This window comes from Zophobas morio, unplaced genomic scaffold (genome assembly GCF_036711695.1).
Source record: "Zophobas morio isolate AGI-343-1 ecotype UQ-CSIRO unplaced genomic scaffold, CSIRO_AGI_Zmor_V1 ptg000044l, whole genome shotgun sequence".
In the NCBI taxonomy this organism is placed as follows: domain Eukaryota; kingdom Metazoa; phylum Arthropoda; class Insecta; order Coleoptera; family Tenebrionidae; genus Zophobas; species Zophobas morio.
In genome coordinates this window covers 5,238,092-5,263,233 of record NW_026972149.1, presented here as the reverse complement: position 1 = coordinate 5,263,233, position 25,142 = coordinate 5,238,092, and the positions used below count along the sequence as shown (strand labels likewise).

At 36.5% G+C, this 25,142-nt stretch overlaps 2 protein-coding genes across 4 annotated transcripts; one reads left to right on the top strand and one right to left on the bottom strand.

Moving 5' to 3' along the window:
• The first annotated feature begins 260 nt into the window (after positions 1 to 260).
• On the top strand, positions 261 to 21,759 carry LOC135141835 (atrial natriuretic peptide receptor 1). Of its 2 annotated transcripts, XM_064073349.1 has the most exons (15): positions 261 to 624; positions 3,247 to 3,415; positions 3,471 to 3,654; positions 3,701 to 3,906; positions 4,374 to 4,497; positions 4,567 to 4,841; positions 4,893 to 5,096; positions 6,545 to 6,629; positions 6,682 to 6,811; positions 9,723 to 10,221; positions 10,270 to 10,422; positions 20,197 to 20,377; positions 20,511 to 20,850; positions 20,903 to 21,268; positions 21,326 to 21,759. In XM_064073349.1, exons 1-15 carry the CDS (start codon positions 367 to 369, stop codon positions 21,572 to 21,574), a joined length of 3,423 nt encoding a protein of 1,140 aa, XP_063929419.1. In that variant the 5' UTR covers positions 261 to 366; the 3' UTR covers positions 21,575 to 21,759. The 2 variants fall into 2 exon arrangements, with proteins under 2 accessions (XP_063929419.1, XP_063929420.1); XM_064073350.1 differs by lacking the exon at positions 3,247 to 3,415 and having other exon boundaries at positions 562 to 624.
• A 395-nt stretch (positions 21,760 to 22,154) lies between these two features.
• Positions 22,155 to 24,882, bottom strand: LOC135141838 (trypsin I-P1-like). 2 transcript variants are annotated; one of them, XM_064073352.1, is made up of 9 exons: positions 24,809 to 24,861; positions 24,699 to 24,751; positions 23,670 to 23,911; positions 23,513 to 23,625; positions 23,331 to 23,464; positions 23,163 to 23,278; positions 22,940 to 23,117; positions 22,477 to 22,882; positions 22,155 to 22,425 (listed from the first exon to the last, which is right to left on the bottom strand). In XM_064073352.1, exons 3-9 carry the CDS (start codon positions 23,743 to 23,745, stop codon positions 22,261 to 22,263), a joined length of 1,188 nt encoding a protein of 395 aa, XP_063929422.1. In that variant the 5' UTR covers positions 23,746 to 23,911; positions 24,699 to 24,751; positions 24,809 to 24,861; the 3' UTR covers positions 22,155 to 22,260. The 2 variants fall into 2 exon arrangements, with proteins under 2 accessions (XP_063929422.1, XP_063929423.1); XM_064073353.1 differs by having other exon boundaries at positions 23,513 to 23,616; positions 24,699 to 24,882.
• Positions 24,883 to 25,142: the final 260 nt, after the last annotated feature.

The following is a 25,142-nucleotide window of genomic DNA, read 5'->3' as shown; positions in this document are numbered from 1 at the left end:
TTCGCTATATGTACAGTCGAGTACCAAATTAAGCGGACGCAAACGATAAGCTAGTTTTGACATCATCTTAGACGCGAAAAACAAGTAAAATGGGAGTACGTGTTCTTCGAAATTTTCTAGTACGTAATAATTTGATTAGCGGTACTTGTAGTACTTAATCAATTATGAAATGTCACACTGTAGTCCACTTTTATTATAGAAGTTATCTGTTTATCTGCGCGGGCGGCACTATCTATATTTGCTATCGACAACAGTATCGAAACTTAGTATATTCGTCGCTTCCATAAAATGCGTTGAGTGCGGGTTAATTGTGCCGGTGGTTATGTCGTAAACTTGGTCTTGTACACTTCGGTGTGAATTTTAGTTATGCTCCTGTTTGGAATATTCTTGATTGTGGAAGCTGGTTTTGCGTACGACTGGAATACATCACGTCTTCAAATTCCACCCTGGAATATAACGAACTGCACTTGGAATGAAAACCAAAGTGAGAAATGTGGCCAGGATATTCAAACTTCTGACATGACCCCTTTTGAGACTTGTAATAGTCCGGACAATTGCACGATTAATGTGGCCGTTATATTACCAGAAGAAGACGAACAGGGATACTTGGTTAACATACAAGAGGTTGGTCTTTAAACGAATTTATATATAGCCAAAATTTTTAAGCAATTTTGAAGACTGAAACACAGTATTCGTATCGTCACGTACTAAAGAACAATCTAAATTGTAATCCTTAAAAAATATATCGTCTAAATAAAACTTCGACATAATTATCTACTTTATCTCAGATACTATAACAATCTCTGAACAAAAAGACTACTTCCAATGAATCATAGAAATCTCTCAATAAACCACTTGTAAACGCAGTAAAAACAATCGTGGAAAGGTGTCGTAAATACATTAAATACATAAATGACTTTATTAGTCCACTGTGACACCATAAATTTATTTCCTTGTTTGTCTTGCAAATAAAGCTTTATTCGCAATTTTTTCTCATTATATTTGGAGTACATTTTTTATCACACGTCTCTATGTTTGCTATTATTTTATCATTTATTTGCAACCTCTAATTGGTCACCTTTGTAATTTTGGAATAACTGTTTCATTTGTACGAATGTTTATTTTTGGATACTCCTGATTTTCCTTATTTTCACCAACAGCAGAGTGTCGTGTTTGTAAACATCACCGCATTTCTGTCTTGTTTTAGTTGAAGCTTACAAACATCCAATCCGGTCACACTTTGGTCTTTTTCACCACAAAAACTCTCTTTTATTTTATTTTTTAGCTTCAAACTTGTTCTATGTTGCTGAAATATTTTAAAATTTTAAATTCAAAGTGATTTATTTTCCGCATTTCAAGCGATATGTATCATAACTTTATTTACACCAGTATCTATTGTCATATGATACAAGCTTAGTATAATCAAACACTGTTGTATAATAGTAGAAAGTTATCAGATTTAATGCAGGAACTTGTCTTTATCTCATATTAATGACTACTGGCTTCAGAAATACATAAGATTATACAAAATTCAATTAGTGAGTCATCAGTTAGCATAAACATTAATAAAATAAAGAGAACAACAATTTTTCTGTCAATTTTGACACTAAAAATGTGCCCTTTAATGTACTTAGTCATCGATATATCTTGTGACTTTCGTGTACAAAATACCCCTATACCGATGTCAAAATGATTTATTTTGTACATGACGTTGCTACACTTGGCCTTCGGTTTCCTTTCGCAAACTTCCCTAAACGCGTTAATATCCACCTAACTGTATATCAGTTTCAATATCAATAAGCAAAATAAAGTCAAACATCTGAGACACTCGATATACCTTTATATTTGTTTTCTTCTTTTATGCTCCATTCGACATCAAACAATATTTCAAAACATTGTTACGTTTGTCTGGGTGTGCGTGGGTTCGCAATAATGGCTGAAATCCAAACTTAATAACTTTGATAAAATTGATGAGTGTGGTAATCCTTGTTTGCTTATTTTAGCGCCAACATTTTCAGTCCGATACAGAAATCCATCAATTATTAGCAATTATCCGGTTTACACACCACAAAATCAAATCTGCTTAATAAATTTTATTGGAACAGTTATAATTACTAAAATGTTGCTATTCGATTATGACTTTATAACGATGTTTGTACTTTGGGACCCCCAAAATGAAGATTGGCTCACCCAAACTATTGTTTTGATAGATTTGAGGTGTCCCTATTCAAATGTCGTCACGCTATCATTCGTCATTCTTTCTACTAGAATAACAGAAATCAAAAATGATTAAGTAACGTCAACGTTTAATATGCATTAAATCGAAAAAAGTATGATTGAAGTACCCAGTGTTCATGGTAGGTGTTTAAGTGTTTTATTATGTAAGTAGTGCAATTAGATAAACAAACAACAGTAGCAATATTCATTACAAATACTTTTGTGTAGGATAAGTGATAAAAGAATCATAAATCAATTATCATAGATTAGTTGTAAACAGATTTCATCCTGGCTTATCTCAAAGCATGTATTTATTAAAAAATACATATATAAATTAGGATAAAACATCAAAGGGTGCACGTTTTGCTAAATTATCTTTAAAATGACAGAAAATGAATGATCATAACTATAACTGCACACTTCAATTCATTTCCCTTCAACAGTGATTACATGTTTTGCGATGTATTGATTTGAGGAGCGCAGTGACGGTGGCGGCTGCAATAAAACCGTATTATTGGAACGAAAAAATCATTAAATACCAATAGCGGCTAAAAAACTAGGAAAATATACCCAGTGTCCCAGATTTATCTGCTTTACTTACTAGTGGACACGCTACTTCTCGTTGTGCAAGTGCAAGTATCTAATGAACATGCTGCATCCGTGACGTCACTTAGAACATGTGACGTAATTTTTTGAAGTGTATGGAAAACGTCGCATTGGACGTAGCATATTTCCATATTTGTTATAATTATTAGCTCGTCGATTAAAACAATGATGTTGGCACTGCAGTTGTTTGACAATTTATTTGACACTTATTTGACCGTAAATGTCAAACTAAGCAGAAACGCGTTGCTGGTGCCAACATGGTTTTTTAACATTAAATTTCAGACGAATTTTTTCTCGATCACTGAGCTTAAAGTTAATTTATGTACTAAGTACTTCTAACGAAGTTTTTTCACGTCGCAAAATGCGGTCTTTACGATTTAACCGGGCCGTTAAATTAAGAGGTTTAATTTAGTAACTTTTCAGGTAAACGATACTTTGAATCAGCTTAAACAAGATGGAAATTTGACATTTAACTTTACGTCGCAATTTTATAACGATGAGTGTAAACAAGAATACGCCACGGTGCATTTAATTCCCGCTAGTAACAACCATGCTCATGTTATCTTTGGCCCGATTTGCGATTACTGCTTAGGTAATGTGGAAAGTTTAGAGTTACAAAGTTTTTAAAAATCGTTACTTTATTTCAGCCAGTGTTTCTCGAGTTGCCAAATATATCGGTTATTATGGAATGCCGGTTATTACACCCGGAGGATTCACTTTTGCATTTTCTCAAGAAAAAACTAAATGTTCGGATGAATATTACATGACTATCAACTCAGGTCCCACGGACTTTAGATCTTTCGGTGAATTTTTTGCGTTAATGATGCATAGGTAAGAGTAGCGTTGTCATAAATTCAGTCACTTGATGCATATTTAGGTATAAATGGAAAAAAATCGCTCTCATGTATGAAAAAGATCAACAAATTGAACTCGGCGGTGAAAACACTTGTAAATTTATAATGGAGAGCATTATCGAAGAAGTGAAATCTGTAGAGAACCTCGACTTTCAAGATGGAGATTTGGTGTTGTTACAGCTAAGTTACCATTACTACTTGGAACAAATTGTAGGAGTTAATTATGGCAGTAAGTGAGAAAATTAAATTCCTCGCCTTAATTAGTGCAAACTTGTGAGATATGTTATTACACTCTTCCTCGTAACGTCAGCCTCCGCACGAAAAAAGGAGAACATCTCATTATCGATTGATCCTGACGATGAGCAAAGTGAACTCCCGCACAAGTACCTATCGAATAACTGGTTAAACATATTCTCATAAGTGAACCACATTCGTTGTATTCATAATTACGTGTACTTGATTTGCTATTATGTGGCTAACGAAACGTAAATAATACCCCTCAAGTACCACTCTCTTTTCTATATTTAGAAAAAAATCACGCTATCAGTGAAAGGTTCGTAAGAGAGACTTGTTAAAAAATGCAAGAGTCTATCGACCGGTTTCGCTCTCACCGGACACATGTTCCAACCAAATCCAATTTGATATTTTTAATCGAAAATTAAACTATAAATAACAAGCACCGAATTTCTTTTCTAGTAATTCTTGCATGTACCAGTCATGACAAAATCCGCGAATTTGCGATAGAAGCCTACAAGATGAACATGATGGAAAGCGGAGAATACACCATCTTCAATTTCGAAACGTACAACAACAGTCCAGAGTACGTTATCCAACAAAGTGTTCTCGCAAAGTGTGCTGACGATTTCCCTTTACCTAAAGCTCTTTTTAGTCCTTCGCGACCCTGGCATGAGGAAAGTGACACAAAGGAGAGAAACGAAATGGCAAGAAAAGCGTTTCGGTCAATATTTACATTTACACCTTATGACGAAGCCAATTTCGCAAGTGTTGGAAAACAACAACAAAGAGGTTCAATTTATCTTGATGGTTTGTATGATGGAATGTTGCTTTATGCAGCAGCCATCAATAAAGCGCTCAACGAATCCAATGGGAAAACGCCAAAGGGGTACGACATAGTTCGGAATATGATGGGAACGACGTTCGAAGGTAGGTTTTTAGTTGTAGGTTAGGGGTGAAAGTACTTAAACATTATTGTAGGGAAAAACGGACAAATTACTATGAATTGTAACGGACAAAGAGTGGCGAAGTATGTGATGCTTCAGTTGAACTCTTCGAACCAGTACGAAATAGCTGCTGAATATACCAATGAAATTAAAAATATCACTACGTGGAACGTGCAGTGGCTAAATGAGGATCCGCTGGATACGCCTACGTGTGGCTACGACATGTCATTGTGTCCGCGTAAGCATAAACACTATGTATTATCACTCACAGTCTTTAACCAAAGATGATAAATTGATTGTAAATTGATTGTAAATTGATTGTTTTAAAGTTTTTGAGGTGATATTTAAACAAATAATTTTGGTTTTGTTGTAAATCTGGACAGTTTGTAAATTAGACAAAACTACTGACGCTAATCACTAATCTCACTAGCGACAGTTTGTTTTATGTATCATTCAACAGACGATTCAGATAACCACTATTAACCACTTTTACGCTATTATAATGCTACCTTTTAAAAATTGACTCCTTTTCCAAAAAACATATCGAATCGTTACAAGCTATGAGAAAATGATGGAAACAAACCCAAATCGTCTCCTTTACGGAATTTGAGTTCGGGAGAATATGATCCTCCTCTAAACTAATAATGTGATGAAAATGAGATAGTTAATTGGGGCATCACATTATAGTAACAATTTTGGACGACTCTTGATTGTAAGGTGTTATTGTGTCTTCAATATAAAAGATAAAATTTGGACCAATAATAACTCAAACAATTGTAGCTATAGGAACATCTCTTGAACAATAATAGTCTACTTGAAATGACTGTTATGTAACATGATACAATTTATTATTGTGCTCAAAAGAAAACAACAATTTGTTCAAGAAATATTAGGAAAGGCTTAAACAGGTAGTAGTTTTAAATATTCGCTTATTAATGTGTTTTCATTCACTGGACTTTTTGAAGTGGCTAAATAGTGGGTCTTCTTTCTGATTTTGTTTGTTCATTGAAACAAGCCAAGTTTAATGATGGATTAAACGGCACGTAAGAATGACATCAAACACGTTATAGATTAGATAACCTCTGTACTGTCGAATGCAATCTCTTTATATTTCAGTAACACGTGATGCATTTATTGAAAAAAAAGTGTACACAGTGTATAAGATACATTTTTTTTTATGTGATATAAATGTAATATAACAATTAGCATTGTTTAGTCAATATTTACCTAAAATTAAAGGATTGGACAAAATTATAATTATCGGGTGTTTTGATCCAGAGAAGCCAAAAAGCTAATTTATGTAGATGCGACATGGAAACATTTGTTCCTAGATAAATAGTTTTTTCGTTTGCCGCAGCAGTAAAACGGCGTTGGACGCAACCATAGAAAATTTCATACGCAGAAAGTCAATAGTTAATATAGGTTGCGGTATTGAAAGCTATTATTTGAGCGAAAGCCAATCCACTTTTGACACTTACGATTTCATTATATACCTACGTTTATGGCGATTGTAAATTATTTTTTATACTTTATTACACACTAGTTCCGTGTATTTATTGATTAAAATCAGTTTATTTATCTACACTGAGATTTATATCACGTTGTTGATTCAAACAGGTTGTAAGAAAAGTAGACCAGAATCTGACAGATGATATAACAGGTTTGTAATTTAATAATATTTTCCAGCCCTGGATACGGAAAAAATCTTGCTTATTAGTCTGATTTTGGTGTTGTGCCTGGGTATATTGATCGTTGGAACAATTCTATATAGGTATGTCATAGCCAGTTTGAATTTGGGTCTTTACTTTTCGTTATTCTTCTAGGCATTTCAAGCTCAAGAGAGCTATTTATTCCATGGCGTGGAAAGTCAATTATGACGACATCGTGCTTCTGCCGATTAAACCGAGAAGTAGTTTTCAATCAACGTCTTCTCTTCGAAGGGGAAGCCAGCTTGTAATTAAAGGCGAACTTTTCTAATTCAATCACGAAAAATTAGCAATTACTTATTAAAGTGAACAAGTTAAACGTTATTACCTAAGTATAAAATTTCAATTTTCTTTTACCTTGATTACTTAGGGTAGTGGGGGAAAGCGGCGCGATTTAAGCTAATTAGCATTTTCATGAATTTCAATACTTCCGAAATAAAGCTGATAAATTTATTTGAAATTCATTAAATCCTTTTCCCATCTTTAATATACGTCAGTTACATGCGAAAGTCTCGCTCGGAATTGACAAATAGACACAGTACAAAAAACAAAATAAATACGAAACGCCGAAATGAAAATTGATTTCTGTAAAATGAAACCCCCACATACTCACAGTCTTGTTACACTAGTGGAACACGGTCACAGTTCCGTAGAAAGATAACGCTGTTGCGTAACTATTCAAATTTGCTCGTATTTCATACACGCGAAAAATTTGATGAAAATGTAACTCTTGTGAATGCTACACTGCGTTGCATCAGACCTTTCCAAGGGGCTATTTTAAACCCAAATGCCATTTCATCTAGGTATTCAGACCTCGGCTTCTCAAAGAAAACTTTCCGAATCGATAAGTTCATCTACGTACTGTAACTGAAAGAAAAGTAGGACCACCTTTTGTATGTGACACGAAAAAACGAATCATTTCCCGTTAATTTTAGCTTCTCTTTAACCAACAACTTCACCAAGATTTCCATTTACTCATTTGTGGAAAGAACCGCTTTGATTACACTGCAATCTAGACATATAAATCTCTTTATCTAGATATTTACAAATACAATAACTAACTTATGATAGCGGCACTCAAAGTCATCGTTTCTGCCGTATACCGAAGTATCCTTTCCTATTAAAGCTAAAAACACTGCCGTTTACAGAATTTCAATACCTCAATCAGTTCTCCGGACATGTCTTCTAGGAGTTTTATGTGAAGCACGTAACTTTTCTGTTCGTAAAAACAAACTTTTGAGAGTTTTAGGTGGTGCGTGTCGTTCACATTATATCTGAGATGGCTTCCGATATTGTCAACAATGAGCGAATTCATAGAAATTACAAAACCGTGAAAAAATCACGCAGTGGCAATTCGATAAATTCGAAGCATCCCGGAAATTGGCGATGGACCAGATGGTTCTAGTCGATCGCATATGCCACAAATTGTATATTTTGTTAAAATATGACTTTTTACTGTCAAAGTAAAGCTGCTCGGAGTGAAAAAATTACTCCATTCACCGAGTTTCGTTGATAAAATTTAATCTTTACTTTTTATATGGTTGTGTTTAATTCACTGATTTCATTCTATAACCTTCCCTAATTTTATCTGAAGTGTTATAATGTTATAAAACACTTGCACTGGCTAATCTCCAGCTAATTGTGGCTGTACTTTAATTATTTTCCTCGAACAACCAAGGCTTTAACAATACTAGTAATAATAGGAATACTTAATAGGAGAAACACGGGATATTCCGTCTACATTGTGTGAATGCCATATCTCAAAGTTGCATGCTGTTAGATCCGACGGGCAACGAATAGCGTCAGGTGGGAATGTTTTCGCGAAGTTTCACATGCAGGAAGGTTCGTGCAATAAATTACGACTTATATAAAAGCCTTTGATAAAGTTTTAGTTGTCCGGGAAATAGTCATGTTGCTTTTATTAAATAAACCTTCCGGGTGTTGGCTTCAAACACCAAAATCTCGCACAATCCTTTACTAACTAGAGAAAATGTCAGGAAAAGCGATGCACTGTATATATTTTTATTACGTCACAGTGATTCGGCAAGAAACGTTAGTAAACCAAGTAGGCGTTGCCAATCCAAGCGTCACGGGTTTGTCGTATTGCCGTTTTCTGTGATTCACATTGTTGTCAAAGTTGGAAGTCATTTTCAACTGCACAATTTCTTTCACTGACTCACGAACAAGTGAACGACGCACGTGACTTTTCGACCGATCAACGGCATTCATTTGGCTTTGTCAGTTGTGCGCTCACCTGCCGTCGGCTGTTGGCGCCGGATATACACCACTCAATTTGTCTGTTTTTAACCCTATTTTATGATTTCTATTTTTCGTCTTGTAAATCAGGCTCAAACAATGTTTTTGGCAAAATGCGCGCGTAAACGACAAAGATAAATGGAAATTAGATGAAGCAGTCTTGTTTTTTGTGAAAATAAAATCAAAAACGTACAGAAGAGTTACTTCTAAAGTGCTCGTTTTTATGCGTGGAGCTAATGGCGGTTGTTGAATAAGTAATGAGTCGGATATTTGAATTTAGTTCCTAGTGAAACTGAGGATTCTCGTCGTCTATAATTTATGAGACTCGTTAGTTTATCTCAGTAAAATCTCTACTTTTTCATCGATTAAAAGAATAAAAAATCTCAAAATTTTCTGCGTTAGTTAATAAATTTATGCCTGTAAGCAAAACCCAGATGTTGTGTAATCTTGAAGAAGAATAGCTTACGAAAATGAATTTCTTTGTTGGAAAATTGTTCTTTCTTATTCAGCAGATACCTGTATAGCAGAATTTTCAAGCCCGGTTTTCCTAAAATAGATTACCAATTTATAATTCGTCTTATCTTAATCACAGCTACGTCGGAAACCTTTAATCAATATGAGTATCTTGTTTCACACTTTGTAAGTTCGAAGTACTTAATTACAGCGAAACAAATGAATGTTACTAATTCGCTGTGTAGTGTTCACAAGACGAGTAATTTTCACGCTAAAACATAGCCTTGGAGCTATTAAACTCGCTAATAGCTACAACGTGTATTTTCGATAAATTAACACCATAAAGTTGCTTTATGTTGAGAATCTGAATCGTTACACAAAGAGAATCTATTGTAGTGTTTTTGAAGTAAACAAGATTATAGCTCGGGTAATAACAATTTTTTTTGCAGACCGAATTTGAGGGCATGGATGGTATGAGTGTAGCGGGCGATCGGCAATTGTACACAACTGTGGGCTTCTACAAGGCTATCAGGGTGGCAGTCAAGTATCTGCAGGAAGTGAAGTTCGAACTAACCCGCGAACAGTTGATAGAACTGAAAGTAATGAAAGACTTGTCCCATGACAATTTAGTGAAGTTTTATGGCGCTTGTTTAGACATTCCGAATTGTATTTTAAGTGAATATTGTCCGAAAGGTAGTTTGCAAGATATTTTAGAAAACGAAAATGTACAAATTGACACCACTTTCAAAATGTCCCTAATTATGGATATCGTTCGTGGTATGAATTACTTACATAACTCAGTGATAAAATCTCATGGTGCTTTAAAGTCGACAAACTGTTTAGTGGATAGTAGATTCGTGTTGAAAATCACAGATTTTGGACTGCATTTTTTAAGAAAACACTCAAATGATAGCGACGAGACCGAAGAGGCGCACAGCTTTTGGGAACGTAAGACTTCGGAATAAAAAACGTCATTTACTTAAACCGAAGTTTCAGGACAGCTTTGGACAGCGCCGGAAATTCTTAGATTCGAGAACGCACCTCCCGAAGGAACACAAAAAGGAGATATGTACTCATTCGCCATCATCATGCATGAAATTATTGCGCGTCAAGGAGTTTTCCATTTGGACGAATTCAAAACAGCTAAAGGTGAGTGTGAGTGTTATTAAACTTTTTTATTGTCCCTATCCACGTATACTGCTGAAATGCTGAATTACTACAATCACGTGACCTGAAAAAATGTTAAGCAGGCAACGAATAACAAGCGAATTTTACATATTTGTCACCGGTGTTTAAAAATTTCGTTCTGTTTCTACCAGACTGGAATGTTTAATTAAAATCACCCTGGGTTCGCCGTGAAATTAAACCCCCAAATTAGGTGCACTTAGAGTGATTGCTTTTTGAACGTTTGTTGATTAGGAAAGGCAAAACGATCTCAGTATAGCAAGAACGACAAGTATACTTTGCTGTAAGCAATTTGCTAAGTACAGTCAAGGGTACCTAATTAATTTTAGAGCAAGGTGAAAAAAATACCCGAAACCACGGATAATTCTGATTACAGTATAATAGCACAGACTATCGCTACATTGTTGCCCACGAACTGCAACACTTACTTAATCATTTTCTAACCTCACTTTGAATTAATTAATATTTATTAGTGTCTTTCTTTTGTCGCACACACTACCGACAAACGAAAACTAAACCATGTGCCGCAAACTTGCGAAATATCTAATACTTTTCGGTAAAACCTATTGTTGAATCGTTAAAGAAGTTGCACTAGGTCGCACTTTACACAGTATATCTATCTATGTTTGCTCTTAAGGTTTGGTACACAATGCAAACTATTTATTTGACGATTATAAATAATATATGCTATGTTTCATTGTTTTGACTATGCTCGTTACACACAGAGCTTGTATGCTGCACTAATATTGTGTACCTGTGCCACTATTTAATAGCAACTATCTCAAACAGGTGCACATGAGTTGGAAGCTGTCTCGACTGTTGGCGGCTTCCGATTTACCGTTTAGCTTCCCTTTTAAGTTTTATTATAACCGTAAACAACGTGTAGAAGCAATAAATCACGAAAACAGAATGATTACCTTATTACAATGATAAAGTATGTGTATAATGTAACATCCATAGTCTTAGCAGGGTACGTGCCCTTGTGCTCTGTATCAAGGGTCACTCTGAATACCCCAATGTAAAACTTCGTGGTCACGGTTCTACATATAAAAACTTCTAGATAAGTATTACCGTTGAAAGCTGGTGGTGAATCGCATTCAGTCTGCTTCCAACTCGTTTTTTTCGTAGCCAGGATTTTTTACCCCTTTTTTTTCATACCAGGATTACTTATTTCCCCGGATAATTCGAGCTTACTAAAAAGTGCAAAAGGTAAAATACTTCACTCGTCATTAATACTTCATGAAAAGAGAATGAGTGTCCGTTACAGGTAGACCTGAGGGTTTAGTGGAGTTAGACGAAATGGTATCTATTTCATGAATATTTGGGTTGGGTAGATTTTAAGATTTTCTTGACCCTAAAAGCATAGGTATTGTTATGAAAGAAACCCATACGCCGCCTCGGTACGACGACTGTGGGTTCTAGTATGTACTTGCCAAGGTAAGACTGATTGTGGCAAATGACTTGTCCTACAAGGAAAGAAAGGGTGGGTGGGCGGGGCTAGTACTTGCTAAAATAAAACAACTTTTGGCAAATGAGATACCTTCCAAGAAAAGAGAGGGAGGGTGGCTGGGGCTAGTATTTCATAAGATAAATCTGCGATTAATACTCTATAAAACTAGAAACTCAATGTTTTCCTCTCAAATAAACCCATTTGGAACGGTTTAAAATTTTTTGGAAATGTTGGGAATTTTTGGAGTCCTTTTCTCGCATTTCTCAGTTATTTGAAGACAAATCGTGAAAAATATTTTAGATTCGTAATCTGTCAAAAATTGATAGAAGCCAACTATTTTCCGTTGGATCAGATCGTCTTTTAACTGTTTCAGACAAAAATTTTTTGGAAATTACAAAAAAATATAAATAATCAGTTTTATCTTAGCAAATACTAGCCCCGCCCACCCACCCTCTATTTTCTTGGAAGATATGTGATTTGCCAAAATTAGTATTACCTTAGGAAGTACTATTTAAGCTAGTACTTGCTAAGATAAGACTAATTGTGGCAAATGACATATCCTGCAAGGAAAGAGAGGGCGGGTGGGCAGGGCTAGTATTTGCTAAGAAAAAAACTGATTTTAGTAAATAACATATCCCTAAGAAAATAGAGGGTGGGTGGGTGGAGCTAGTACTTGCTTAAATAAGGCAATTTTTGGCAAACGACATAATCTTTAAGAAAATGGAGGGTGAGTGGGTGGGCGGAGCTAGTATTTCATAAGGTAAATTTGCGATTAGTATTCTATAAAACTAGAAACTCAATGTTTTCCTCTCAAATAAAGCCATTTGGAACGGTTTAAAATTTTTTGGAAATGTTGGGAATTTTCGGAGTCCTTTTCTCGCATTTCTCAGTTATTTGAAGACAAATCGTGAAAAATATTTTAGATTCGTAATCTGCGAAAAATTATCTATAAGCCAACCATTTTCTGTTGGATCAGATCGTCTTTTACCTGTTTCAGACAAAACATTTTTGGAAATTACAAAAAAATGTCTTCAACTAATTTTCTGAAATAGTTGAAAAATAGTTGAAAATGTCAAAAGTGCGAAAATCAGTTTTATCTTATCAAATACTAGCCCCGCCCACCCACCCTCTATTTTCTTGGAAGGTATGTGATTTGCCAAAATCAATCAGTATTATCTTAGCAAGTACTATTTAATTATTGTTTAATCATTTATTTTGCCATTTCAATATACAATATAATACTTGGTAAGATAATACTGATTTTGGCAAATCACATACCTTCCAAGAAACTAGAGGGCGGGTAGGCGGGGCTAGTACTTGCTAAGATAAGACCAACTGTGGCAAATGACATATCCTACAAGGAAAGAGAGGGCGGGTAGGCGGGGCTAGTATTTGCTAAGAATAAAACTGATTTTAGTAAATAACATATCCCTAAGAAAATAGAGGGTGGGTGGGTGGGGCTAGTACTTGCTTAAATAGGGCAATTTTTGGCAAACGACATACTCTTTAAGAAAATGGAGGGTGAGTGGGTGGGCGGGGCTAGTATTTCATAAGGTAAATTTGCGATTAGTATTCTATAAAACTAGAAACTCAATGTTTTCCTCTCAAATAAAGCCATTTGGAACGGTTTAAAATTTTTTGGAAATGTTGGGAATTTTTGGAGTCCTTTTCTCGCATTTCTCAGTTATTTGAAGACAAATCGTGAAAAATATTTTAGATTCGTAATCTGCGAAAAATTATCTACAAGTCAACTACATATTTTCCGTTGGCATCTTTTAACTGTTTCAGACAAAAATTTTCTGGAAATTAGGAAAAATTTTTGTCACTTTTTTCGCTAATTTTCGAAAATAAATGAAAAATAGTTGAAAATGTCAAAAGTCTATTTTCTTGGAAGATATGTGATTTGCCAAAATTAGTATTATCTTAGCAAGTACTATTTAACTATTGTTTAATAATAGAATCTTAGGGAACCCTTGTGTCTTAATTTTCTTAGGGATATGTTATTTACTAAAATCACTTTTTTTTTGTGCGCAATACTAGCCCCACCCACCCGCCCCCTATTTTCTCAGAGGATGTGTCATCTGCCAAAATCAGTCTTATCTTACCAAGTACTAGCCCCACCCACCCGCCCCCTATTTTCTAAGAGGCTATCTCATCTGCCAAAATTGGTCTTATCTTACCAAATACTATTTCCACAACTGAAAGGATGAAAAATTGGGAAATCAAAAAATTGAAAAATCGAAACATCGAAAAACCGAGAAATCGAACATCAGATCAAGAAATCGAGAAATCGAAAGTCAGTAAGTCGAAATCGAAAAATTCGAAACATCAAAAAACTGAAAAATCTAAAACTTAAAAATGCGAAAAACTGAAACATCACAAAAATTAACCTGATTAGATTAAACCAAACCTTAAATAATAAATATGGGTGATTCATCGTGGGTGACGGCGGCCGGGCGGCGTTCGCTAAAGAAAAGTCTAGAAGTGGAAATCGCGATGGGTATTCCAGAAAGACCTCGACTGCGGAACTTCTAGAAGGGAAGTATGGGTTTAAATAGAGGTCACCTTCGGGAACGAGATTGTTCAGTCAATTTCAGTCAAGACAGAGTCCAGTTGGAATCAATTTGTACAACACGCCTATTTTTAAAGAACAGTATGATTAATCCAAGATTCGAACACTTCAGGGACTGTGACTCTTTCGTACAGATGTTGGTACTGTCAATGTTCTCGGCATTATTCAACGCCTCATTAGTCGTTACTGCGTCCCTCGGGAACTACCCACTCGAGGGTTACCAGCGTAACATTTCCTGCTTCGTCCACCTAGATCAAATATCAAAATCACCGGACAGAATAGAGAGTCATACCTTAAACTGGTACCGAATAGATCCACATAATCAAAGTGTGAATAATAAATTCGCTAGTTAACACGTGGCTTGCAACTAGTCCATGGTCTGATAGAGCTTTGATTTAGCATATTGAAGAAAATTTTCTCCAATAAATGTCAACTTTGGCACGTATTTTTGTCATTTATGATACAATAACGAACGCGACAAGTATTTTAGGATACGATGGACTTTATCCTTTAATAAGCACGTTTGCTGCCACCTTATATCGACAAAGTTAAAATTATCACAGTTAACGACTATTCAGTGTTTCCTCAACGATATTCAACCGGTCGACCTTTAACCTGAGCCTTTAATGTTTACAGTTTTAGAACCTACTGCCCACGTACGGCTGAAGGGTATGGTTTTATTAAGATGAAGTTGCCCAACTCAGGTTGATCTAACGTCACGTCATAATACTAAATGTCGTTCCAGAACTAATCAAACTGGCGGCAACCAGGCAGAAAGTCAAGTTAGGATTCTCAGTGAGCTGATAATTTGAATTTCAAGCGCGATAGTGGTGTGTACACGTACGGTGGTTGGTGGAAGCACAACAAATTTAATTGAGAAATTTGAATAATCTTGCGTAGTAGGTGGAAATAGAGTTGGTTGCGGATTGTTTTTCTAAATATAAGTCATGATAGGTTTAAAAAGACGTATTTAGGTTTTCTGTTGCAACTGTCAAGAAGCAATTACGTGCAAACATCTGGTAACGCGCACTTTATTAGCTACGAGCATTAAACTTGGAAGGACTTATGATGCTGTAATGCACTTACGTTGAGAACTAATTCCAAGAACACTTTATCTTTATCCCTTCGATTTCTTTTTCTTTTATATCGTTATTTGGTGAGGAAAATTGTTGAAATTCGAGACGTTATATTTTATATGATTTTATATGCACGGTACGAACAAGCGATTACAAACCAATTTCTTTGCAGTGCACGCTTAGTGAATAATCTCTTCTTTAGCTCCAAATTCAGCCAGCACACGCTAACAGTGTATCCAAGAAAATTGGGTAAACGTGTTCGTCTGTTCGATTATGCGTTATTCATGTTCCCTTGGTGACAAATCAAGGATTACGGAAAATCTACTAATGCGATCATGCTACTTTACCCATTCTAAAGTTATACGGAAACATTCAGATGGTATATTATATAGAGTGTGAAACACAGACAATACAATTACAAAGCGGAAACGTAATTCAATTAGTGTAACTGAAATTTTAATTTACGAGCTTCGTGCGGTTGCGATGTACTTAGTTTCAGTTTCCCAAATATAACCGCAACATACAACCCTCACGTGCGGAAACCGATCCCACAGTTCTTACATTATTCTAATTTCCTGTTTTCTGATGAAGGGGACGTAATATGTTTTAGGTCGGTGGAGCTCTTTGAGCCTTCTTTGCTCTGATGTAAAAAGTTTTTTTTCGAGGCGAATTTTATTTTTCTGATAGATTTGGGAGATCCTGTAAACCTTAAATAAAACTCGTGACAAGCGTGCTGACAAAAGAAACTATTAACTGTTGCAAAGGACAGCAGGAATGCGAAGAAAGAAAGAGAATCCAATTGAATCAAATTGGCGTTCTTTTTGAACGCTCTTTGTAGTTATAGTAGAACTGCCGTAGATGATTTGAAAGAAGTTGGAGAAACTTATCGAATGCACTATGGATCGGAGCAGACGTATCTGTAGGAATCACGTGACCTCGTTCTCAAGAGAAAACTGACGTATCTTCTTTCGATGTCTATTTACATTTTTTGTTGTTGCCTTTTTACTATCTCGAGTAACGTGATTTTCCGTCTTCTTTTTGAATAAAGAGGTTGCGAAGTCCATTTGGTGCAGTGAATGTTGTTATACATGCGGACCCGACAGGTTTATACAGATTGTAAATTTTCGTTAGGTAACTGTTATTCCCTTGTTATATTAGAATAATACTGTGTGTTGGTATAGACAGAAGTTTCCGAGCGAGCCGTTAATTGGAGTTAATGAGCGGCAGGCGTTTCAAACTTTGTGAAATAAATGTGAGATTTCCGATTAAATTAATCGAGGAAAATTTCAGGAAACTTACTTGCAGTAATTTTGGTGGTTTGTTTACAAGCGAGATGAACGTTTCGCGTTGCCCTGACAGTCTACGTCCGTTTCTACTTGCTTTTCTATTAATCACCAAAAGTGGAAACAGTTCTATTAGCTTTTATCTGAAGCGTAAAACGGTTGGATATATGTATCAAATAAATTTTCCACTTCGTAACGTTCTTTGATCGTGAAGTGAACGTGAAAAATTGCTTAATCAATTGTTTCGTAACTAGCTTTAAATGTCAGGAAGTGATGGAAATAACAGTAATATCGATAATAAGTTTTCTTAATTACTAAAAGGTGCGAAAAAGCGGCTCCCCCGAAATGACTTTCTTTGCCTTTGACTTTCGCGAGATTGTTTCTCAGTGGAAGTTAAATTGAAGTGCGACAAAAAACAAATCTGTGTTTATTTATTTACCGCGTGCGATCCGAGTGGTATCAGCGGGATAATTTTCAGATTTGCCAGTAGCAAGATTTGAGTCAGTTTTTCAAAGAGTAGAGCTTTCAGCCTTAGAATGGACCGGCGCAGGAACATTGATTTCTCTTCTCAGTGTGTGGCGGTAGCGCGAGTCAGTTGAAATGATAGTAGGACGTCGACCGTAGTTGCGACCGGTACTCGCACGTCTGCTATGTTGTAGACAACATGGCAAGTGCAAGTTCTGACATGTCTTTGACCCTTCCGTCGGAAAGCGCTGGGCTGGAGATGGACTCCAACACGTCTCCGCGGAGGGCCGTCAGTCCTCTTTTAGAAGTTCGAAGGCCCCATTGCACACTAAATTGTGATAACTGCAATGCTATTCTCGAAGACCGCTTCAAACATTTAAGTAAATAGCGCTCTGCATGTCCCTCTTTGTAGTAACTTGCAAAAACTTGCGCCAATGCTTTTCGACTGTTGATGTTCTTTACGGCATTAGCAATTTCATTTTGTGTTTATTTTTACTCGCACATTTCGAATTTCCATTAACGAAGCAGTTTCAATCAGTTTTTACGCTCTCATAAAATTTTTCATTGTTTTCCCACGCTTTCGCATGCTTCGTATACAAACGCAAATCTTTTCATCTTGTTTGCGAACTTTCACGCTTTACTTGGAAAGTTATAAATGTTTCACTACCGGCATTAAGTTATCGCGGGAATTGGTTACAAATAACCCTTCAAGCACCCTTTGAGCCGGATATTAGAATATTTTAATATTTAATCAGGGACTGAAATTATACGACCGAGGTTCTCATCACCAGTCATATACAAATTTCTCACAACGTCTAATCGAATTATCTTAACGTTCGCGTTAACTACCGTAAAGTAACTTAGCGAAGTGCTTCCAGAAAATTTCAAAATCGACGCACTCAATTTTAATCACATATCTACTACAAAAAAATAATTCAACTGCGGACGTTGCATTACAAGAACGAATCATTATCAGTATATTCGTGGCGCGTAAACGAAAAAAAACACGTATTCGGGCAAATTACGTCAAGCGGAAAAGGAAAATACTAAGTTGTACAAAGTTGTACGAAATAGCGCGCCTTATAATTTCCGTTACAACTTGTACATTCGCTTTGATCTTTACACACATAAAAATTCTTGAGGGTGGTTTTATTGTTCAACGTTTTTTCATCTGTTCACGTTAAAAGTTGAAAAGTTGTTGAACTGCGAAGCGTCAATCTTATTTCCAGGGACACGTACAGTACGCAACAAAAAGAAGTGAAGAAAACTCAGGCATACACTTAAAGTTTGTTTATAAAGTCTTAACGGGACTTAGCGCGGAATTGTAAGAACACAATACAGAAACGCTAGTTAAAAGTCTCTCGAAACTTTTCCATCACATAAGTACACGAAAACAATTAAATCGGTCTTGTTTGTAGCTCGGCAAAAACGTTGTTTCCATTTTTATTAAAGAAGTTTTCTTAAAAAATTCTTATTAATTCTTAAAGTTTGCAACGGGAATTTTGCAGTCTAATTAATTAAAGAACGCAAAAAGTATTGCGTGTAAAGAATCTAATAAATAAAATTTTGGTACCCAAACTTGATAACAATATGCCTGTTGTATGCGAAATTAACGTTACAACAAGCTTATTTTTCTCGACTTATATGAAAACTCCATCACGTTTTCCTTTTCGCCCTCGACCACGTGAGCCAACGGAGACTTTTCAATGAATATAAATGGTGTAAGTGGAACCGCAGATCGAATCCGGGTGCAGAACATGCTTTGAATTAATTTCCGCTCCAGTAGGTTTCTGCCGTCTTGTGTTTAATTTAATTATTAATTTGTCATACAATCTTCAGAGTAGGAATACATCAACATAATTGATATTAACCGTGACACCCTATACTTAATAATACGGTACGGATTTTTTCCAGTAGTATCAGTTTACTTAGGTGGCAGATATGTCTGGTATGTAATTGTAATTATGAATATCATCATTACATCACAGTGATAATAGGACCCGTATCACTTATCAAAGTTACATATCACTGGGTTAGAATTTCTGTAATATGTATTATACATACAAAGAGGACTATGCAAAGCGTGATGGCTTCAGTTAGTGTTCAAGTTTACAAATCGTTTGTCTTTTGGCATTCGTTAGTAGGAGTCTTTAGTGATATTTTTCCCAAAATAAGTTTTTACAAATTGGTGAAGCTGGTTTATAGTGAGAAACATGTCGCTTTCATGCTTTGTCAGAATATATGCATTATTCAGAAATCATTTCTCCCTATCCTTGAACAGCAAGGGTAGTCAAAGCTACCAAGGTCGCTAAACGAACAGTGACAAAATAAAACTGTACGAGTATCTTTCAGTTTTTCGTTATTTTAGGTACTACCGGAAGGTTAACACCCTTCGTTTCGATACTACATCTTATCTCGTATTCGAGTGAGTAACGAGTAGGAAAATTGGCATGATTTTATGCTCCGTCGGGTGAAAAAAAGCAAACTTCGCATAATTGATTTATTGCTAGCATCGCTGCCCTTCTGAGATGCTAAACAGAGAAGAAAAATCCGATTTTGAATTCAAGAGGTTTCCCATTATTTCGAAGTCAATAAACATCGTTGAAATTACTCGGAAACACTTTAATCCTCAAGTTGACGTTTGACGCGTCCTGACGGGAAAAACACCTTTCGCGTAACCTCTAAATGGGATTTCGTGTAATTAATGTCGGGTATAAAGCTGTTATTAAATAGCGATTAACGATTTATGTTTTAATTACGACTGTGATAAAAAATCTCGGACGCGCTTGAATTTCCTGCGAGGTCGTTTGGGGTCGATTGGCTTGATGCCCACTTTTCTGTCGATGTAACTGCCATAAAAAGCGTCTCTGTTTAATTTGAAACTTTTCGCAGAAAAAGTCGACGCTGTTCGTAAGGGACCAGACGCGAACGGGGGCCAACCACTGCGACCATCTTTGGGGGAAGCGATATGCGAGGAGGAAGTCGCTTTGATGATGAAAAAGTGTTGGTCTGAAGACGCTGCCGACAGGCCTGATTTTTCGTCGGTGAAAAGCAGATTGAAGCATATAAATAAGTATGTCGAGTAAACTCTCCTTCCTTGCGTAGCTAAATGCAATTACTCTTGATTCGGCGTCAAGCTAAAATTATGCTAGAGGCGCGACTTCATTTGTAAGATCTCGCGCAAAATTGACGAAATTGCGTTACAGAGAGAGCGACGGAAATCTGCTTGACAACCTCCTGGTGCGGATGGAGCAGTACGCAAATAATTTGGAGTCGTTGGTGGAAGAAAGAACAGCCGATTATTTAGAAGAGAAGCGTAGGTGCGAAGATTTGCTCTATCAGTTGCTGCCGAAGAGCGTCGCTCAGCAGTTAATCACCGGAGAATCCGTCATTGCAGAAACTTTCGAATATGTTACCATACACTTTAGCGACATCCAGGGTTTTACGAGTCTTTGCGCTGAAAGTACACCGCTAGAGGTGGTAGATTTCTTGAATGAGCTCTATACTTGCTTCGATTCCATTATAGGGAACTTCGATGTTTATAAAGTAAAGTAGCAGGCAATGATCGGGGCGCTCGATGACCAGACTTTGCTTTCAGGTTGAAACTATAGGAGATTCTTACATGGTGGTGTCGGGACTGCCCGTCCGGAACGGCAACAACCACGCAAGGGAGATAGCGAGAATGTCGCTGGCTCTACTCGAGGCGGTTAAAACTTTCAAAATCAAACATAAGCCGCACACGTGCTTGAAACTGAGAATAGGAATACACACTGGACCTTGTGTTGCTGGGGTTGTCGGCTTAAAAATGCCGAGATATTGTCTTTTTGGAGATACCGTCAACACAGCATCGCGAATGGAGACAAACGGGCTCCCGCTAAGAATACACATAAGTCCTGCTACTAAGGAATTCCTGGAAATGTTTGGAACGTTTGATATAGAGCGGCGGGGCGAGGTTGTTTTAAAGGTAAGCCAAAGACTGTTTTTTCGGGTTTATATAATTACGTTAACTTGGCTTTTTTAGGGAAAAGGTCCGATGGTCACTTATTGGCTAAATGGCGAATTTGAAAACAAAAACACTACCCAGTCACCCGTTCCCGATTTAAAACCCGCTAAACCTCCAAGCACTCCTGTACCCAACAGCGTAAGAAAACAGATGGCGAATAACGGCAAAGCTTTAAACGAAGTGAATTTTCAAGAACATCAGATTGATGAAACCGAGGTACCATTACTTTCCATAACGTCACCCCCAGAGTACAATTCGAATGCGTGAACAATCCTCCTGCTAAATTAAGGTGAAGTGGATCATTTTATTGTATACGGCAGGATTATTAAACAGTATTGAACCAAAACCTAATTAACGTTAGGTTCAGATTTGTGATTCAGTTTCCTCTATTTTCATATATGTTATTTATGGTTATTTTAATTATTGTTCTAAATATAAATTTTTAAAACGAAGACGTGTTTTATTTCGTAGCTTCGTAGCAAAGGTCAATAAACGTATTTTTTCTTGTCCCTGGAGACCCCGGTGTCAAAATGTCATCTACACTTCGGAGGAAAATAAAGCTCAGTAGGGACGAAATTCAATTAGTAGAAAGACGTTACACAAGTAAGACTGATTTAGCTGAAAATATAAAAAAAATCAAATCCAATACCTAAGTCACGGCTAGAATCGTCGACTTAAAAAACACGTCAAGGCTATATTTTAGCGCAATAACCATAAGCGATTTATAGTCTCGGCAAAATTTCATCGATTGGAACAGTGTGTGGGTGAGGATTAGACGCGGAGGCGAAAGAAAAATGATAGTAGAGAAAGGAGGGATAAAAGCAGGTTGTGACAAGTGTAACAAAAAGAAAATTTACTCTTTATTTATCCACAGAAAATATGCTATATTTCAGCACTCTCTAAGAAGCAATAGTAGAACATATAGAAGGGTTTGCGTAACAATAGCGAGCTGATCATTTCGCGATAGTATTTTTGATAATCCATGGTATATATTTACTAACTTTGGTATAAATACCCGGACTTCCTTTATTTCCGCATCCGATGCCCCAGGAAACAATCCCGATAGTGATCCAGCGGCCATTCTCCAACTGGAACATTAGAGGTCCCCCGGAATCACCCTAAAGCAGCCTATTTTGTATAGAATAAGACAATAAAATTCATCCCGTTACCAAACACGAATCCTTTCCGCCGTCCAACCCGGCGGCACAAAGATTATCTTCGGTGATTCTTTGAAGGAACGAATTTTGACAAGTCTTGAGGGTCCAAACTGGCACTTCGACGTGAAGCAACACTTGACTGATAGGTCCAGCGTAAAAGGTCTGTCCCCAACCGGCAACAATAGCAACTTCCTTTTCGAAATCTCTGTCGACCGGCGGTAGGCAAATAGGCCATATGTAGGTATTGAAACTGGTCGCTTTTTTCATTTTTATAATTGAAATGTCATTAGCATAGGTCGCTTTATCGAAGTCTTCGTGGTCGGTGATTGATTCTACGACGTAATCCAACGCTCGGGTTTCACTGGATTTGGCGAAATTATATTCGCCCAAACGAACGCGTATTTCATCGGCTGTGAGTCTGGAATCATTATTTTTAGAGATACGAACCTTAAATAGGATTCCCTGACGAGTTTACCCCAAAGTGCAGTGAGCCGCTGTCAATACGTGATTTTCAGTAATAACAGCCCCTCCACAGAACTGCTGCTCTAAGCCTTGTGCCAGTTCTTTCGGTCTGAAAAGAGCCGCCATCCAAGGCCACTGTTGACCTATTGATTTTTTACTACCGGGGTTTCCCTCAATTGGAATTCCGCATCCTGAAAGGGTTACTCATTTGCATACCTTTTAACAATAAAGCTCACCTGTCGTGTTGTCGTTTTTCTCATAATCTTCCCCTCCTCCCGGTAGGTCCAAAATTATTTGAGAACCGGCTACTCCGCTTAGAGCGATGTCATCAGGACAGCAAACGCCGACGTGCCTACAAACGAGAATTATTTCAAAAGACCTTTTGCATAAAACACAGCTTGTACATTTTTTCAATGACACAAAGGTAGTCGAGGACATTTTGAACATTTTTAAGCACGGCCATAGGGCAAAAAATGAGGTGTTTACAGTGACCCTTGGCATCGTCGGGTGCTACGCATTCCTGGTATCGTTTGTTTAGCTAAAATACGAGGATTAGTGAGTGACGGATTTCGGAAGTTTCGATCACCTTAAAACGTTTACTTAGACCTAAGTATCTTTTCCGTCGGAAATGCTCAAAGTTTGTTGGAGAAGCGGTGCGATTTACGAAGGGTCTGTTTACTAGAGCTAACTCTACAAATTCTTGGATGAGTAATTTTTAAAGCGGATGTTCACTGTATAATTACCATCTCTTATATTCAGAGTCACAGCTGGCTCTAAGAAACTGAACAAAAACACGAGAAAGACCACAGAGATGTTCATAGTTTCACTGAAGTAGACGACGAATAGTTATTACAATAATTTCGGCGAAGCAAATCTACATTTTTTCTGATAAGTGTATCCTCATCTGACAGCTTCCTGTTGTTCACGAGAGATTCATTAATACTTGTATTTCGAGATAAAAATATCATATAATTCGGTCAAGACCCTGAAAATCGAAACAACAAAACAAATTTATATACATATTTTCGAAAATGTACAACTTCTGTATTTTCGTATAATTTTTTAAAAGGCACGAAAATACATGTTGAAACAAAAGATCAATATTATATCTTATTAAACTATGTGTGAATTATATATTAAACCACAAACCAAGTTATATTTCACATTTAGAAATTGATTTTTCCTTATCTATAATTTGAAGCGACGTTATTTCTTTCCCAGTTCACCAGTTTCAGAGATTAGTTCTCTAATAAATGTTCATCAAACCGCAAATGGCGACAGCGGAAGCGGAAAATCTTTTCCGTTTTTCTTTCGTTCTCGTTATTCGATTAAAACGAAACATTATTGGTGCAAGACTTACACACAATTCAAAAAATTTTGACAAGATGAACGAACAAATGTTTCCACCAAACTGGTAACATTTTTTTAAATTTCTGACTAAATCACTGAAATTATTTTTAGTGAGTAAACAATGTTGAAGCTCCATATTCTAAAAATGTCAGACATGTGTCAACAATGTTATGAAAGTCAAATTTTCAATAAATCAGAAACGTTGAAATGATAACAAAACCTATATTTCTTAATTGTCAGTTTTACTGAAAAAATACACTACAGTTCCTACAGTTTAAACTTGTTTATCACAAAAACACAGCTTCGAACCATCTATAAATTGTTGATGAACTAGAAATATTGATTAGTTTTGAATACGAGGTGGACTTGTCTGGGTTTCTCAGTATCATGGCCATCTTAATGTAATTATTAAGTGCACTTACATCTGTCACTTCATTAATATTTCTCGGAGACACTTTCGTCCGTTTTGTCAATGCTTTAACAAGGAAAATATATTTTTGATGAAGTGGACGAAATAATATGGGAATTATACGTCTAAAATTTGGTCCATTTAATTCTTAATGATGACAACTATTATTACCACTGAACTTCATTACTTATTAATCAGTGTTTCGACCACGGATTGAATAGACGCGCGCCATCTGTTGGTCAGGTCGCACACTAGTCCACAGCTCCATATAGATATTTGCATCGCAGGAAAGGTAAACTATACGTAATTTTTGAATCGAAGTTGACTTTTAGTTCCGTACTTACTTTCGGCCGTATTTTTATGTATTTTTAGATCTACTTCTAGAATTCGTCTAATAGAGGGAGCTTAACTGATGCTCTATTTTACTGAAAAAACGTTATACCAGGTTTCAAATTAG